The 19,371-nt window shown below is 37.8% G+C and overlaps 1 protein-coding gene across 1 annotated transcript in view; it reads left to right on the top strand.

Moving 5' to 3' along the window:
- Positions 1–19,371, top strand: part of DNAJC3 (DnaJ heat shock protein family (Hsp40) member C3) — a 37,681-nt gene that overhangs the window by 866 nt on the left and 17,444 nt on the right. Inside the window, exons 2-5 of the mRNA XM_075045958.1 lie at positions 5,623–5,733; positions 8,796–8,920; positions 10,024–10,098; positions 18,487–18,639. Of these exons, the coding sequence (XP_074902059.1) occupies positions 5,623–5,733; positions 8,796–8,920; positions 10,024–10,098; positions 18,487–18,639 (464 nt within the window). The remainder of the gene's footprint in view (positions 1–5,622; positions 5,734–8,795; positions 8,921–10,023; positions 10,099–18,486; positions 18,640–19,371) is intronic.

Here is a 19,371-nt window from a genome sequence, read left to right as displayed (position 1 = left end):
CTGTTGCCAAGTTCAAAGGCTTTTTTTCAGTGGTCTTCCTCTGCCGCAGCCATTATTAGTGCCAGACGTACACCTTTGCTGATGCTTTTGTCAGTTGTGTTGCGTTCGGTTATGTTTTTTTGTTGTGGATTTTGGTTTGTTTATTTTTTTTTCCTCTCACCACTAGTATTTGAAGTTCAGCAGAGAAGTTTATCTGCCCTTCGTGTGGCCTGTTTACTTTCAGAGTATGCTGTCTGCAACAGCTGTATGGCCAAACTTTATTCACAAGCTTCTGTTAAATTTATAATTTGGTTGTACAATTGTGCACGTAGTCAGTTTCACCTGAGGAATGTTGTTTAACTGGCAGTGGCAGACTGAAGTAGAACTGAAGCTGTCAATAGTCAGAATAAGTTCCATAGACTTAAGACTGACCCGGGTTTCACGTTAGAAATTCAGTCGATGTGCTAAACTGATGAATACTTCAGCTGGCTGAGTGGCAGCAGGAACATACTGTGGCAAAGATGCTCTGTAGTATAAGGCTACATACTATGGTGTTGAACTCCTTTTTGGGATGTGTATTCTGGTAGTGTTAGAGGAAAAATAACAATTGTGGTCAAAGTATACTCTTTTTTCCCTAAGCTTGTGGCAATGATGTTCCTGCTGAGGATTTTTTGTTTCGATTTGCCAGCCTATTTCAAATACATGGTTTAATGGCTGCGTGGACAAAGCCACATTTCATCATTTGGGATATATTTTCTTAACTTCAATTAATAAAGATGTACAGTACAGTAACAGACTGAGAAGTGATGGTTCTGGATCTTACTTACTGAACTTACAAATGTTTTAGTTCATGAGTTAATTTCCAGAGTACGTAGTTAGGGAATTTAGGGGGGTTACATTAAGTATCTGGGTTTGGGTTTTTTTCCCCAATATTACTCGTCTTTGAACTCAAGGGTGTTTGTATTCACATTTAAATTTGCATCTTGCTGTCTTGATAATAGAAGTCTACCTTGTGCCATCTGATTCATGACTCAGTGGAACAGTGGCCTGTATTAACTTTGTATCTTACAGTTGATATCTATGAATACTAATTTATATCTGGCTGGTAAACGAGTTCAGTAAAAAGGTTTTTGAATACTTGGTGATGTGGCAGGTTGCAGTTCAGCCCTTACTGTTGTGTTTCCTGAATTCCTCCTCTTCAAATACCCCGACTTGCACTGAATAAGCTCCCATTTGACACAAATCACCTCTTGGGAAGATTCATCCTTCATGGCTGTTTGTCCACACTAACTGCAACAAAAAGAGGCAACTGAGAGGGCAGAGAAGTATTGTTCCTCTTCCCCCTCTCCTTCCTAGTAGTAAAAGAACAGAAATGTAATAAGGGAAAGACGATATGGGCTTTGAGCATACAGAGCTCAGTTTGTTACTGTCAGACTGCTAGCCTTAAGTGTTTCTCTCGCCCCGATCCCCCACACCCTGTGTTTCTGTCCTGAGATTGGGAGGATGTGGTTTGGGTTGGTTTTTTTTTCCCCTCAAATAGCAAAGGATACTTGGGGAGGTGGGGGTTGCTTGTTGGTTTGCCAGTCTTAGCTATATTTACCAACTTTCTTTGCAAACGGAGGGTGTAAAAACTTGATGGGTGGAAGGTACACATGGCTCAACTGGATGCTCTGAGGCTCCTTGTGAGCCTTTTCTTATTGCTCCTGAAACTGTGGTTGCTTGTCCACTTCTTGCTTTGTTCAGTCTTGTCCTTGAAAAACATACTTGCAAACACACATAAAAACAAAGCCCAAACCTGTTTAAAAATAACAGCAAACTTAAGATTTGTTGTGCTAAACGTGGGGTCATTCTGATCAAAAAACACCCCAAAAGCAGGATGTCGCACTCACATGACAAGACAATCATCAACTTCTTTTATGTGTTAAAAAAAAAAAAAGTTTAGATCATTGTAATTAAGATTAGCAACATGCATGCTTCTTTTTTGTCTTTGAAACAATTCTGTTTCTGGTACACAGTTGGAACTAATTCTGTTTATTTTCATAGTTCTGTTACCCAGCTTGGTGTCAAGATTTAAAAAAAAAAAAAAAGTAGGTGGAAATTCTACAGGGGATAAAGAAGAGTGTGTAGGCAAATGTAAAATCTTAAAACTGTTTTCAAGTTGGAGGCCTTTCTTAAGCTTTTTACACTGTGGATGTGACTGATTATATGAGGATAGAGTTGAAGTTCGTATACTTAGGTACCCACATATTAGCACTAGTTATTCTAATAAAACAAAAATCCTATGAGGAAGTTATAATTTATTTGAAGTGAGTGTATTTAACTGGAAAAACAGGTTAGCTGCACCTGCTTATCTTTCACATGCCTTCTGCCTGACTTCCTTTGAGTTGTCAGGGCTGGTAACAATTCTTACCTGGGAGTAGTTTGGGTTTGGTTGGGTGGTTTTGGTTTTTCTGTTGTTGTGTTTTGGGTTTTTTTTTTTTTTCTTTCCCTCCTCCCCTCTTGCATTAGTGCCAGGACTACAGACTCTGAATTTATCCAGAATATCTGACTTGATTTGACAGCTGGGGCTCTTATGTATGGTTGTTTAAGGTCCTTGGTGAACAGATAACAATTAGGCAGCCTTTAGAAATAATATTAAAATTGAAATACTTGGAGGTTTTAAAAATAAACAGTATGCTTGCATACCTCTTGCATAAATTTATTTTCTTGCTGGAGCATACAAAGCTACTTCAGCTGTAGTGCTGGGCCCCTGATATCCAGCTCACTAATGACTGTCCGTCTGTTGGAAAGAGCTCTGTGGGGTTGGTTTGTTTTTTCCTCCGGTTGAACTTGAGTCCTTATGTTCGTTCCCAGACCAAAGAGTGAATAGATATCCAAATAGGTTACAGAGAATTTGAGTTCTTAGACTCCTGTGCCTATGTTAACAGTTTTCAGATGTCTACTGTGGGGTGGTTTATTTAGAGCAATTGTTTGCCTACAGCCAGAAAATGAATAAGCAATAGATTTATATGAACAAACAGCCCAACTATCAGGTCAGCATGCAGTGTTCCTGAGTAGTTACGGTAAATGTCACTTTGCATCGTGGTTACACTGCCTGCTTCTGGAGATTCTTACATCAGTTCATGATGTTCAGCAACTTTCAGAGCCAAGTTTTAATGTATGTCTAGTGTAATTAGTCTTGTTCTGCAGGGTACCTGTAGTCCTTCACAGTTTGCCTTATTTCTTTATCTGTGTTGCTCCTGCTTTTATTACTTACCTGTTTACTATTAATGGTCACCTTTTTCACTTCCTTTATTATCTTAAGTATTTTCCTTGAAAAAGATGGCTTTCCTGCCTAAAGTATTATGTAGCTGTAAAACTGTACTGAACATAATGTGTATGAAAGACACTGAATTGTATAGGTACATCTTATTGTGAAAAATCTGTTGGAGGTATCCTGGTGTGCCTAATTGTGAAACAAGGACGCTTCTTCAGATGCTTTAGACTCTGAAAATTGAATGCCATGTTTAGGTGGCTGGAAGGTTCATCGAAGAGTAATTTACAGCCCACTTCCAGGATATCGCTCCAAACTGACAAGTTTTGAAAGATTTCAGATATTCATATGTGTGGTGAGACAGGAGGGATGAAGCTTAAGAATTTTTTCTTTTTTTTAGCTCATGTTAAATACTTCAGTCTGTTTGTGGTTTGATACCTCATTTGTTGCTAGTATACTTCCAATGCGAGGGAAATTTGTAGTACGTTTGTTTTCCAGTTTTGTTTTGGTTTTCTTGTGTTGGTGGTTGGTTTTTTTTCCTCCAGTGCTTGCTTTGTCATTTTAGAGGACATTGGACTACTTGGTGATCAAAGCTTTAAGCTAAAGAAGCAGCAAAATGGCAAAGAAGAATGTCCATTTTTCTGAAAACTGGACATTCACATAAAAGCTACCTTGAAGTAGAATACTGTGTGTGAAAAAATTACTGTCAATAAATAATTCTCCACTATCAGTGGCACTATTTATATTATGTATATTTTATATTGTGTGTATATATATAATAATATATAATCTATATTAATTAGAGCTATACATACCTAGAATGGATTTTAAAATGCATTGTTTCATAAGATCCCCACATTGACTACATGTTAAGTAATTACTATCTTAGCTTCATCTATTTAAACAAACAAAAAAAATACTGACTGGAGATTTGGGGCTTATTTTAAAGTCACTTCCGTTAATTAAAAAAAGGAATTTGTTTGCTGTCATTGTTCTGAAACAAATTATTGAATTGAAGCCCTTGAATCCATTTTGCTGAATTATTATCAATCTTTTAGTAGATAGAGCTTTTTCCAGTGGATACAGAGGGCATTTTGTTCATTTTAGTGTAGACAGCTCAATGATTTTCTTATAATGTGGAATTAAAAGAATTATGAACTGTATTAAGGAGTAGGAAAGGAAAATTAAATTAAGATCCAGGTGGTGAGAGCTCCTAGTTCTAAAATCTTGGTGATCAGAAATTACTGTTCTTTCATTACAAATACTTTGTTGTTTAATCATCTTTCAGTGTGAGATTTTTTGATATATTTTCTTTCAGTCTGTGTAGTGTAATATTTTTATTCAGACTCTAAGAAAGGACTTCAAAGTGCTGCTGCATTTTTGTATTTAAGATTAATTCAAGTGCCTATCTGAATTAGCTTGATACAAAACCTGAGTAAAAGAAATTGATTCCTAGTAGTTGTAGTTCATTGTTTTCTAATGTAATGTATTTATTCAGGATTTTAATATATTGCTGTGCTTAAATTTATATATAGGGTATGCTCTTAGTAAAAGAAAACTGTTTATAGTCTGAAAGTTTTAATAGTCATAAGCTGGTAAGTTGTAGTGAAGTTCTGTCCTAATTTGAAGAATGTTGGAAGCAGTACTAATGAAAAACCTCTGTGCCTGAGTTGATGTATGTGCAGCATGTACTTGCACTCAGCTACTTACTTCTCAACAATAGTCTTTCCCTGTTGGTTGAGCAGCAGCAATTTATTAGCTTTAAACTAAAATTGGCGCTTCAAAAGACATACCAGTTTAGTAAGATGTCCATACTACTGGTTAAATGAAAAGGGAGTGAGAATTTTAATCGTTCGTATCAAAACTTGTGCTCTGGAAACAGTTTGCCTTGGAAATGATGAGACAAAAGTGCAGTAGATGAGAAGCCAACCTCTGAGGTAGCTAACAATTCTCAGTTGAGTCCTAAGTTATCAGTAGCGTCATGAAATTTAACTTAAAGTCTTTTTATATTTGCTGTATATGCATTATAAGTGTTTTTCCAGATTCTTTTGAAATTGAAAGCCCATACAGAAATGTTGTGAAACTGTTTTTATAGTTGATGTATAAAGCTTGATGTGCAAAAGTATGTTACTGAATGTATAGACAGGCATAGAAGTGCATATTTGGTGCCTTTTTGGAATGCGGTGCTTTAGTGTTTATTTACTTTGACATCCTTTTCGGGACAGGGAAGATGCGCTATGTGTTTACTAGGCTGCAGGTTGTTTTAGTATGAGAAGATCTGACTTCTGCCTCTACATCATTAACTGTTTTATGTATGGTATTATCACTATATGCATTTGGTGTAATCAAACTGGTCATTCAAAACCTTGATCTTTTTGTTTTTCTTTAAGGAGCTGAATGTGGAATAAATGCAGAAGTAGATAAACAACTTGAAATGGGAAAGAAGTTATTGGCTGCAGGACAGCTAGCAGATGCTTTGTCTCACTTTCATGCGGCTATAGGTATGTATCTCATGAAAGTGACTCTTGCACTGAAATACCTTTGGGTGTGGGTTTTTTTGTCCTACTATTTGCTTCATTAAGTGTCCTGCTTTCTTGCAAATTGCATTCCATGTGTCACAGAAGTTGGGGCACCTTTATGCAGCAGTTTGGACAGGAGCCAACAGAGATGCAGTAGAATACTTATGTTTTGATAAAAGAAACTGTTAAATTAACTATATGATACATGAACACTATGTCACTGCTGCTCTGCAAGCTAGCTGTGTGAAAGCAATTATAATTGACTGTGGTATTGTTTGATGAGGTATTCCATGTATCTAATCCCATCGAGATTAGGTTTCATCTTTATGAGATTTTTCAAAGTATGTCTTTGAAAGGTTGAGTTTATCCATGCTTTCTTCTCTCCAGCACTGTAACAATTTCAACATTTAAAATAGTCCTTTTTTCTTTTTTTTTTTTTTTAATCTTGAAGTGGGTGATAACCTCAGTGAAACTGATGCTACAAGTTTGAGATACTGAACTGGTAGTGAAGAGTGTATTAACTGTCCCTCTCATACTGAACTAGTGAGTGAGTTCTTGTTTTGGTGTTCTGCATTTTCAACAAACTGAGGAGTTAAATGTTTGTTTCTATAAATTTTAAAACAACTTCGCCTGTTAAGATCTGTTAATTGAAGTGTAGAGGCAGACAGCACCAGGGAAGAGCAGTGTCCACTAACAGTACAGTTTCTCAATTGCATGTTTTTTTTTTTTATTTTAAGTTGTTGGACTTTGTTGTGTACAAGTGCATTGTTTTCTCTGTGAGAAGAATAATACCAAGGTGTTACACATTAATGAGTCATACTGTAGAGACTTTTCTATTTATGCCTTGGTCTAATAGTGATATGTAAATGAAGTATCTGCTGATTCTGAGTTACTGATATTTTCTGTGAGTTCTCTAAGATCAACTTCCCTTATATAAAGGGAGTGGAGGGGGGAACTTCCTCTTTTTCTGTGATATGGAAGCTCCTCATTCCACCAAGAGGCAGTCTGTTACTCCTTTTGCCTTGTGCGTCACTGCCAAAGCATTCCTGTGGGATCTGAGCAGGGTTAGTGTTACAACATGGTTTATTCCTTTATCATTGGTTGACAAGCTTTAACTTGGATTTGGTGAAAAGTCCAGTTCAGTCTGTTGCTGTGCAAATGCTGGTGGTGGTGCAAAAGTGGCAGTGGTGTGAGGTGGGATGAGCAGTGAGGTTCCTGGATAGGGTGAAACCTTCAGCTTTGCCAGCAGTGCTCGAGCAGCTGGTATAACTACGGTGTTGTGACCTTAATGGGATTCTTAGTTGTATGATTATTTGAGCCTGATTGCCTAAACTTTGATCAGACTTCTCTTTCTTCTTTGTATTTTGACTTTTTGGAAAGATTTTAAGCATGATTTGCCTACTGTGTTTGTAGATGAGGGGAGAAGGAATTTTTCTAATCCTTTTTTGCCTGTACTGCATCATTGTAGACTGTGAGGTAAATAGATCTTTTTGTCTTGTCTCAGCCAGCCTATTTTTCTTTTTTTTGCAAACATCTAAAATACAAGAAAGCTTCTGTCCATTTTCTTTCTCTTCAGTTATATTTTCAACTCTTTCTTCAATCCTGTCAAGTTGATGGCTTATGCCTTCTCTCTGGGTAAATGTCAATTGCTGTTCATTACTGTTACTGGGGAACTGAGGCAAAACTGTATTCTGACTGTCAGAAAGATCATAATCTGGTGCTGGAACGTGCTTTCTGGGTTAGCTCATTCCTGTCTTTCATCCTTTGTTAATTAATAAAGTTCCTTAATTTCAGCTATTGATTTGTGCCTACTCCACCCATCTAGTTGTATGCAGTAGGACTTGTTACTGCCTTTAAAAAAAAAAAGGAAGTATTATTTGAGTTTACTTGATGTCAATAATGCTGACACACAAGGTGGCATGCAGCATGGGAGTAGTATTAAATTTCAGTGCTGGATATTAGCATTTCCACAGCCAAGACACTGTAGAGGAAGAGTGCAGATGCATTGTCCGGTGAGAACTGAACTAGTGTTTTGGTAACGGAGGTGGCCAGCTATGAAGCTCGGTTACTGACCATACGATTTTGGCAATGCTATTTGTTCCATTTATTTTAAAGTTCAACTTTAACCTCAAATAAGGTGAGGAAGAGAAATACTTATTTTGTTCCTCAGGTACAGATATTCTTCTCTACAAATTCTGGATTGATGATTTTCTTTTTTTAATACCACAGTAAAAAATTTCCTATCTTCTACTGCATGTGGTTGTTTAGGTGGTCTAAGTTACCTTTCCTTGAGAGGTCACAGTAAATGTCACATGTTTCTTTGAAATACTGCATAGAGAAGAATATCAAGAAAATTCTTCTTGGTTTCAGAGACTGATGTTTGCCTCCTGTAAGGGTGTACATACATGCGGTAACCTAGAGAGTGTTAAAATTGCCGTATCTTGGAAGTTTGACCAGCAGATAACATGGAATGTGTGGGCCTTGAAGTTAGCCTTCAGGTTTTGATAATGTACATGCATTGTCTGCCGTTGAGAGGGGGTGTTGGTGCCCACTTTAGTATTAAAGAAAGAAGTTGCTGTTATTTTAATGGACGATGTAAAGGGTTTATACGTCTGTGACGACATTGGACTAACATACTGGTCATTTTGGGATTATTTGCTTGCATCCTGTATGATGGACAGGGGCTGGGATGGAGAATGATGAATTAACATGCTTTCAAATGTGGGCCTGCAGTTGGAGATAAAGCGTTAGTACGTACTGGCTGTTCTCCTCTACAAAGCTGAAAAATGTGTACATCTTTCACCTTCAGTACTCCTTAATTATTTGGCATTTACTGTGTTACTGTAATCTTTATTGTTAAATAATTAAACTGCATAGAAAATACTGCTTGGATAATGTTACAAATGTTATGTTTTATTGATAAGTACCATTTTTTCCAGTGGCTTAGAAGTCAGATAATATATTTTTAGTCATTACAGTTTTGCTGTACCCAAAGTTTCAGTTGCTTTGAGATAGTATTCTGATTACTGTTCGTTCACTTACAGAGGGAGACTCTGATAACTACATTGCTTATTACAGAAGAGCCACAGTGTACTTAGCCATGGGCAAATCTAAAGCAGCAATTCGTGATTTAAGTAGAGTGGTTGAATTAAAGCAGGACTTCACATCAGTAAGTATTACTGGAATTGAAAATTGTTCAAGCGTAAAAAAACCCCTGCTTTGAAGAAGGTTATTTTTTCAGATTTTGCTAAACAGAAATAGAAAATACATTATCACTCAAAAGGCTTTAAATAGAATAAAATAATAGCAGTGATATATGTGCTTGAATTTGCAGCTATGCTGAGTACAGCCTAGTCAGTTATTCTAACAACTAATAGTAGTTTTATTAAGTTCATGTTCCTTGTGGATTTCTGCTAAACACTTTCCTTCTGTCACTTGTGGTTATTCTTCTCTCAGTCACTAAGGCTATGCCCTCTGCTGGGGGATAGGGGGTGGGGAGAGAGCTCACAGATGCCTCTGTTTTTCTTCTGTCTTAATCAGCATTTGATTTGAGGCATCTCTTCTCCACAAGAACTGTCCTAATCTCACTGCCTTCCTATGGGATTGTTGCAAGTTCTGATTTACTTAGCCCTTTCTCACTTCTGGATACTGTATACGGAGACTGTCTCAGTAGTTGGAGACTGATGCTGGAGTCCTCTCCATCTGATTCTCTTGTCTCCCTTTTCCATGGGCAGTGGCATGTCCTGTATAGCTTACAATGAAGGAGCAAATGTTAAATTCATTGTTGTATGAAAATACTCATATTAATCAAAATCTTCTAAGTCATTAACTTCTCTTTTTACATAGCTTCTATTATTCTGAAAGTTTAGTGGAAGAATTAAGTGTGGGAATTGTTTATTGTTTATTATTTCTGCAGATTTCTTAAAATCTATAAGCAGTTATAATCAGGAAAGTGTTGTAAGGTAAACATTTGCTTTGTTTTGTGCAGCTCTTCAAATGAGTTCTTTCTATGAGTTGCAGCTGCTCATAAAAACTGTGGCTGCTTTTTGTCCCACAGTTCTGGTGCAGAGTGATCCGTTACCATCAAAGAGGCCTCGTAAGAACACTGTCAAATTGAGAAGACAAAGAATGGGTGTTGTGATCTCTGTTTCAGCTTGTTATCTGTAGTAAAATGAAACTTTTTTTCCTGCTAAAGGAAACTGAAGCTTATGTTCATACTTGGCTGAATTCCAATTTATAAATGAAAATAAATTATCTCATGTTTCATTTCAGGCAAGATTACAGAGAGGACACTTATTGCTCAAGCAAGGAAAATTTGATGAAGCAGAGGATGACTTCAAAAATGTGGTAAGTTGAACTACATCACTGCTTTTAAGGTTGAGTTCTGAGCCAAGGTCTCATTGCAGCTCTGATGCTGTAGAGCATATGTATACGTATGCCTGAGTTTGTCTTTCCTGTTCTTTAAAGGTATTGTAGCTAAGCTACCTTGGATGAATAAATGACTGATAAAGTTGCAATGCAGTGATGAAGATGAAATCAGAAGGTGTTGCCTGATGTGCACAGCACTTTAAAGTCTCTTTTTTTTGTGTGTGCGTGCCTGGCACTTCATGATCTCTGCTTGATGACACCTATACTAGGGATCAGTCTTCATTCAGAAAGAAAGGATAAGCGACATGGGACTCAAAGTACATAATTGAACGCTGTTTTACATCGCTATATTTGGGTCACCCTGGGAAATCACTAGGGGCTTCATAGATCAACCTTTGAAGGTTCCTCTTTCTCTTCACTAATTGCAGAAGGATCCTGCACTCTTAATTTAGTCACTGGGCTGTTAAAATCAATTAATTTCAGTGGCATGCATCTGCATGTTTTCTTACCTGTTGAGGAGTTCTCCATCTTTCATAAATATGTTGACAGTACTTTCTTTCCATGATCAGGTAGTACCCAGAGTTCCCATACAAACACAGTTGGATATTACCCACCTGAACTCACTTGGGTTGGGTTTTTTTTAATGGGTATTTTGTGCGTTTTGGCCTTAGACTGCAAAAATAACCTGATCTAACACCAGAACAAAGTTCCTCAGAGAATATGTGAAACTCGATTCTCTCTCTGTTGCACAAAACTTCTGTAAGCATGAGAATAAATGATTCATTCTTATTCTTGCTTCTTTTCAAGAGTTGCTAGTTTGAACAGCTTGCATGTCCCTTATGCCAAAACCCCCAGAATTTGCAAGTGTAACTGATGCTGTCTTGTTGGCTTTCTTGGAGAAGTGTGATGGAAAAGCAGTTCTGCGTTGCAGATTACAGATGTTTAATGGGAATCTTACTAGCGAGTATGTATGACAAAACCAGAGCAGTTACATTGTATGCTCTGCGGGGCAGCTGGGAGGAATGACTCTTGCAGGAATAAATGCACCAGACAGTCTTTGTGTTTGTAGCAAAGCTGCAGTAGCTTATTCTGAAATTCACATAGCCATGGCTCCTCCGGCTATTGCTGCTTCTTCAGTGAGTTTTAGGCGTGTGTGGTCTGCAGTTGCACATCTGATTGCAGTGCAGCCCTGCTGTTTGCAAATGTGGGAGAATGTCGTTCAGCTCTGATTGACTGAGGACATAGTTGCTGCAATGGCAAGTACATGATGTCAGTGTTGATTCTGAGTTTGTGTATGCATCTTTTGGCAGTTACTGTTTCTTGGAGTACTGCTTAATACTGCATATGGTAATGCTTCTCCAGTCAACTGTCAAGTAGCTTGCCTTTTTTCGAAACCAGCTGCAAAAACCGAGATTGCTGCCTTTGGTCAGTCAAATAGTTTTAGTCTTCAGTCAAGTTAAGTCTGAAGTAGAACAGAGTTTCTTCTCAAAAGGTGACTTAAGATACCATATTGGTCCTCAATCTTACTTCCAGTTTCCTTGGTTCTGCGAACAATATTGCCTATGTACTTAGGGAATATGGGAAGCAGTCTGTTTTGAAAAGCACAATTTTCAGTTAAGGACAGTATATTCAAGCAAAATAAGCGAATATTAAAGTAATCATTTGTAATGGATTAATTTATTCATATGGGGGAGGGGATTAAGTTATCCTACATACCTTAAATCTTTTAAGTAGAACACATGTTTCTTTGAGAGATTTCCCTTGTTTTCTTCTGAATCTTTCAGATGGTCAGTCTGATTATCGTACCAGTTCTTTGTGTGTACACTAAAATACCTACTGTACTCTGGCAGTATGTTTGCATTTAAATAGGAAATTGCATTTAATCTCAAGATGAGAGGAAGTTTGAGTCACAATACTGTGAAATGTATTAACGTTCTGTGTTTCTTTGGGGTATTTTTCTAAGTGAGAGGGGAGGAGAGAAGGAGGAAGGCTGTTAGAGATTGAATAGCTTTCTAAATGATTTCAAGACTTTTACATCCAGACCTTATCTTTGCTACTAAAAGTGATAGGGGCAAGGTAAATAGTAGCCACTAGGAAGCTTTGACTCATATTGTAAGTCAGTAGTCAAGAAGCCAAAAGGAGCAAGTTGTACTTTGAAATGAAAGTTCCTTCTACTACTAGGGCAGAGATGGCACAAAGAAATGCAAGTGGGATCTCAATAGCTTTTAGGCTAGAATTTAGTTGTGGACTTGGATACCTAAAATAGTGTATTTTACATGTGAACAGAGTATGTAATCTATTATTCTGCTCTTTGGCTGAGTAAATGTAGGTCAGGATCTGAACAGCCCTCTAGCCTCTCACTTGGCTAGGTTGGATATCAGCGAACTAGAATGCTCTCGTTCTGGGTAAGCATGTAGCACATCAGCAAACTTTGGTGTCCATATCTGGAGCTTAATTGTAGAAGAACTTGGGTCATCCTGCGTTAGTAGTGCATAGGCTCTAATCTGCAAACAGTCACTAAGTCAGTAGGCATGTAGCAGCCTCGTCGTATGTTTGAGGTGGCAGAAGTTGAGTATCATGGAAAGATGGGGTGGAAATGCTGTATTTAAAAAAAACAAAACAAGCCTCCACCCCATCCATCCCCCTTCACCGAGAGGGAAGTCTTAATTGGAAGAAAAATAATCCACTTCCTTTAGTGTGCAGGGTTTCAGGATGTTACCTGGAATAGGTGGTCCTGAGGATGTCGTATGCTTACAGAAGTGAATTGCAGGGAGAGAGTTTTTACCTTCAGCGTTAAGTTTTTTCCTGAGGAAATAGTTGTGTGGATGAGATGGGCTTTCTTGTTTGAAGTAGATTGTATGCCCTTGAATGACAGTAGATGTGTTATCACTTGTGTGATTTCACACAAGAGTTTGTTTGTTTGGGTCAGGTGTTGACTTCAAGGGAGTAGATCAGATTTTAAAACATTCCCCACTTTTGAGTTGGAGAAACCAGGTCAGGGTGTGGAAGCTAAGGAGAGTAATTTTACTCGGACTACTCAAGGACAGACATGTAGGAGTGAGAAGGTTTGTAATTCCCTGTGTGATGCTTGCATTAAGAGTCAGTGTCACCAGTGTTTTTTTCCATGCCTACCAGAGCTGCAAGGTGACTGATGTAATGAGCCGCCTGTAAAATGCTGATTTCTCCCAGTATATAGTCTGTTGAATCCCAGTGGAGAATCTGAAAATCTTTTTTTTTCTTCCCATTCCTCCTCTCGGAGTCATGCTCGTTGAAAGGTATTTCAGCAGTTTAGGACATGCAGTCATTTTTGAGGGAGAGAAAGAGTAAGAAAACTTCAGCCTGTCTAAATGGAGGGGAGGATCACAGGTAAACCTTACCACCTTGTAACAGCAGTGGTTTTGTATAGAGCTTAAAAGAATAATTGAAACTATTCTGTACATATAATAGTAAAACTATCCTTTAGTCTATACTTATGAAAAAAAAAAGGGGTTTCACACCCTTAGATTCTTTCTACATGGTTTTATAGTATGTGGGAAAAGTTTCATGAGCACCCTAAACCTCTTTAGAGTTATGTGATTGCTAAGTGGAGTAGTTTCTCTGTTCGGGTGTTTCTACCACCTGTGGCATATCAGTACTGGCTGTCTTGTGAGGCAGTGCCAGTGTGAGAGCAGGCAGTGGGAATACCTGACTGGAAAGGATGGGAGTACTCCTTTCAGGAGCAGAGCCTCTTGAGACCACAGCCTTCATATGTTATTTTCAGATTGCCCCCCCTGGTTTTTTTTCCCCTACTCTGTACTTCCCTGTTGGCTGAAGTTAATCACGAGGTTTGGATAGAGGGTGTGATTCAGACTTAGGCCTTGACATGTTAAGCAATACTACATTTCTAGAAACCTCTCCTTTTGGTCAACAGATGCACCAAACTGATGACATTCCTTACAGGGGCCAGATTTTTTTTCTGTCTAGCAGTACAGAATCACAACTCATTAATCTTTAGAAGCTCTTTAGCTTTTTCCTTTGCAACTCAGCTACCAGTTTGGGAATCTAGGACCTAGAGGGTAATAAAACTTTCAACAGGTGTCAGCAGAGGGGTCTAATTCTTGTGTTCAGAGTGCCCAGGATGGAACTGGGATTAAGTACAAGTCCTTAGGTGACTTCAGAAAGTCATTGCTCACAGTATATGTATGAATAGTATTTATTTCTCTGCTCCAACTTTGGTTGAGTGTTCATATGCTTTAATATCAGGTTCCTTCTGTTTTGGTTAGTAGTTTCTGAGTAACAGGAATCAACAGGACAGATCTGTGGGCACACCAACACTCACTAAGGCTAAGGCTTCAATCCATGAAAGCCCTGGAATATTTATTTTACCTTTAAGCATGTGATTTTTAGTGAAAATAAAAGGAATATTGGTATACTTTGGTTGATGGAAGGCCTTCTGAAAAGGTGACAAAAGCAATGCAAGTCCTGGCAGCCTATTGTATATGCCTTGTAATATTGTCTGTGACCCTGCCTGTGTCCTAGAGAAAATGACAAGCATTTGAGTTGCAGAATTCTGTAGAAGGCACAAAAATAGGACAGAACTTCTGCCTAGTCTGTTGGGAAGTGTGGAACGGACCAAGCTGTCGTCTTTTTTTTTTTAAATCTCTTTTCTTTTTTTTTTTTTTTTTAAAAACTTACTGTAATGTTCACAGTTGCAGTTTGTTGCAATAAATACTGTAAATTGAGGTGTCCTAAACATGCAATTCTGTCTTCCTTGGAAACATAAAACACTTAAAAACTGGAAAGTGAAGGTGCTGCTTCCAGCTCCACTAGGTGTCAGCCAAGACCAAGTGACTGAGCACTGTACATCTGCAAATTGTGTTCTAATCGAGAGAAGCCCTCGGCTGTTGCAAAGTACACTGGACAATAGTTTTCCATGGTTGGTTGGTATGTGTAGTAATACTATTTTGGGTGTATGTGGAGGAGACCATCTTATGGCACTGTAAGTTAACTGGATTTGAGTAAGTTACTAGGCAATCTTGGGTTGGGTATTTGAAGCTCTCTTAACTAGATCAAAGTAACATTAAATTGTTTCCATATACATTCCTCTGTGGTACTGTGTTCATCTGTAGCTTCCTGGGTAAAGAATAAAAGTTATTTAAATATTTCCTTGCTTTTTTCCTTCCAGCGTAGCTGTGTTACGTAATATATTGCTCTGCCAGTTGCAGAGCTTTCCTTTGTGCACTGTTCTTGGGTGAGTGGATGTCTTGATCTTAGATAACACAAACCATGGAGGTTCTTTCAGTTCCCCTCAGAATGTTTTTTCACAAGCCTAATCGATTTCTTTTCATTGTGTATTTACCAGTTTGAAAAGCAAGAAAATAAAACAGCTTTGGAACGTGTAGATGTATGCCAATGCTAGTGGCACTGGACCACTGTAAGCAAGGTACAGAAACAGCGTGTCTGTAACATTTTGGGGCTTTAACAATTTTTTTTTTTAAACAACAGTATTTAAGAGGTTTTTTTTCAAGTTGATAGTGTCTGTTTATAACACGTACTAAGATACTCAAATGCTACAGATTGTCTGTGTATTTTTAATCTGTACTCTTTGAGAGAGTGGATTTTGAGTTGGGTTTTTTCTCAAGGTGATTGTAACTACTCTTCATTAGAATTGCTGTACTAAATGCCCAACTTCTTCTGCGTATTGTTAGTGGGCCATTGCAAAGGAAGATGCAGGACTGCATGGCTGCAAAGTTACTTACAGTAACAAAGCCATTCCTGTATTAGGTGTACTGTTAGGTGCAGGTTTGGCAGGGATGTTGGTAGTGAATGAAAGCTGCTGTTAGCAGATGGCTAGCTCTCGTTGCTGCAACTTAAACTGCAAGTAATTTAATGTTCTAATCCAAATGAAGTAAACCTCAAAGACAGCAAAGGATACTGTGCTGAGAATATGTTTACCAGTAGCAGTGTGCTTGTCCATCAGAACTTAGCGGAGCATGGCTTCTGACTTTGTGCTTTGAGGCCATTGATGAAGCATGTAGAGGAGTGTTAGGTTTGCCTTAGACCTGTATTAAATTCATCTGATTTTTTTTAATATTTCGCTCCTTTCTTGGAAATCTAGTACACTTAGTGCTAGTAGTTGTTCTGAGTTGTTACCCCCAAGCTTACTGCTCCACAGGAAAATGAAAAATAATTGAAATGTGATTAGTTATTGATAATGTGACAGTCCTTCAATCACAGGGCAAAAAGAAAAAAAAAGCTGGAAGTAAATGAAAATGAGTGTATCAAACAACTGCATCACATTTCCAGTTTTTTTCTGGGAGCTGAATGAACCGGCTTCTTTTTGCTTTAGTTAATGTTACTGATGAAAACATCATAGCAATACACTAATTACTTATTAAGAGCTTCTGAGTGTATATTTTCATCTTACTGTAGCACACAAATGCTTGATGGCTTTAGTTTGAATGATAGCTTGAAAACTCCCTTTGTTAACTGTACAGTTTGTACTACATAAAATTATCTAGGATGTTTCACTCAAATGTTCTTTATTACTATTGGACTTGTCTGTATGATTGTAACATTGCTTTTCATTTTCCACTAACGTTTTGCTCCAAATAAATTACAGGAAACATACTGTGTGTCTAAGGAGTGCAGTGTTACTGTGAGATAAGTTTAAATGGAAGCATAAAGCAAGTCCATAGCAAAAGCTCTTGATTTTTAAGAGGAAAATGCTGAGAAATTGGGGGAGAATTTAAGCAAGTCAGTTGGAACTGAAGAGTTCGGAACATCAGAGTTCTGTAGTCTTGGAACTTCTAAAATTACAGGTGCAGAAATTTGCCTCTACTACAAGCTCCAGATTTGGGGGAGAAAGAAGATGCACAGCATCAGGGGTTTATAGGCAGAGTGTCTGTTATAACCAGAAAAAAGCTTTTTGAGACTTACATTGGGAATCAGCCTACAAAGAAGAAAACTCTTTGATCACATTCCTCTCTTCTTGCTGAAAGACAGTGTAGGGGATAAAGGAGAATTTTTCAGGTCTAAGTACAACTTGATTTTTGCCAGAGTAAAATGAAACAACTGCATAAGGTTCAGAAAGACTTAAAATGAAGAATCTAAGACAGAGGTGGAATCTGTGCATGTTTTTGATGTTGCATTTAGGTTTTTTTCCTTTCATGTACTTAAGTGTTAGAACCAGGGGAAATTTTGTTAAAGGAGTTCTGAGGGCTGATGTTGAATTCCACTAGAGACTTAAGCACAAAATATGAGTGTTTGAAGAACTTGCTGATGAGAAAAAGGGAAGAGGCCACTATGAGATAAAGGAGGAAAGAAAAAGTACTGGATGACTTTGAAGACTCAGTAACTTTAGTCAATGTTCTGTGTATAAAATGCAAGGTAGTACAAGTTTTGATTTTTAAATCAACCAAACAAAATTAAATTTTTTTTTTTTCAAGTCCTGCTGATCTGTCCCTTTTAAAACTTTGGAAGTCATTCTGATCAGCAACAAGTGTGAAGCTGGTGCCTTATTCAGACTACACTAATCTTACAAATGACTTCCTGGCTTTGCAAGGGAATGGCTGAGATTCTTCCTGACCCATAGTTGTCTTCCTGGGTGGTAGCAGAGTTGGCTGTGAGATTTGGGGGTCTTTTTTGTTGTTGGGTTTTTTTACTTTCTTTGAAAATACAAAGCTGCCTAAACAAATGAAGGCAGGTACAGTGTAACCCCTTCTGCTTGCTCAGAGATGTTTGAGAAATGAGAGTCTTTGTAGACAAAACTTCAGATTTGTCTAAAACTATATGTGAAGCAAAGTGTGTAAATTCCCAGCTGATCCCAGTTGAGCTTTTCCTCCACCTCTAGCATCTTAACTTGCTGCTGTAGCCACTTTCTGGGGAAAGCATAAGAAACACAGTTTTACAGTAGTACTATCTGTGACATGTTGCATTTGTTTCTGTCATGAATTTATAAATACGTATTGTGCTTAAAGTGAGATACATGATTATGCCATGTGGATATACTTTCTACTGATTCTGAGGAATCCAGTGTTTAATAACTGTCTGCAGAGAGATGAATTAACTAGGCTGCAATGGAGAGGTCCATGACTTCCATCGGGTGATGGGGGTGCAATGACTGTTGTGTATGATGTGTCCAATGGTAAATAATCAAGCATGGTAGGGGGAGGAATTAGATTTCTCTGACTTCCGACAACTTGTATTGAAGCTAAAAAAGTCTGTCGTTTTTCTGAGGTTTGGAGTTGGAAACATTTCCAGTGGAATTTTAAAACTAATTTTGCTTAATTTGCAGCTTTAGTCAGTTCCCCATGATATGGTTATTAATGGGTCAAAAAGAGATCTTTGGACAAGCATTTCAGTCTCTCTCCTCGTTGATGTTTGCAGCTCAAATCCAATCCTAGCAATAATGAAGAAAAAGAAGCCCAGACTCAGCTGACAAAATCTGATGAGCTACAGCGCCTGCATTCACAAGCATTATCTGCCTACCAGCAAGAGGATTACGAAGCCGCTATTTCTCTTCTTGATGAAATCTTGGCAGTAAGTGTTAAATAAAATGGTACTGTGAAAAGGAAGTAAGAGCTCCTGTCTTGACATCTGTGTATTTTTGTTTAATAACTTCTTCACTGATGTGAAAACACTTGGTATAATTGGCTCAGTTTTTGCTGAGCACCATGAGTCCATAATGAAGTTGGAGCGTGGAGAATGCTGAGCACCAGCTGCAAAAAAAAGTCAAAATAATAGCTTGTAGTTTGGGTTAAAGATACAATTTCAGCCAAACTTCTGTTACGGATAACTTTCTTGTTTATACTTTCCCATTTTTCTACAGTTTAGTGTTCTTGGGGAAGCTGGGAAAAAAGTTGTTCTCAGACCAATGAAGTTTTGCTAAATATAGGAGGTGTAAGTTTTTTTCGTATAGGTTTTTCATTGCCCATATACAGGCAATTTTTGTCTTGAGAAAATGAAGTAACAAAAGATAAAAAAAAAAAAATCACAAAGTTAAAAATGCACATAGTTATCTGGATTTTCAGCTTGTTCCTTAGATACCTGTATTTGTTGAATCTTAATCACTATAGGTAGTCTGATTGTGTAAGTGTAAATAACTCAATCATGTGGGCATTTTGTGTGTCATCTAGAAATACATAGTAAAAGACGGTTAACTGCTGAGACTCTTCACATACAAATTAACACTGTTGACTTAGAATTTACAACATTTTAGCTTTTGGTGAAGAAACTGCCAAAGTGTGGGAGTTTGTTTATGGGGAGGGAAAG

Source organism: Buteo buteo, chromosome 14 (assembly GCF_964188355.1).
Source record: "Buteo buteo chromosome 14, bButBut1.hap1.1, whole genome shotgun sequence".
NCBI lineage: Eukaryota > Metazoa > Chordata > Aves > Accipitriformes > Accipitridae > Buteo > Buteo buteo.
The sequence above is the reverse complement of the archived record's forward strand: the minus strand, read 5'-3'. Positions and strand labels throughout refer to the sequence as shown.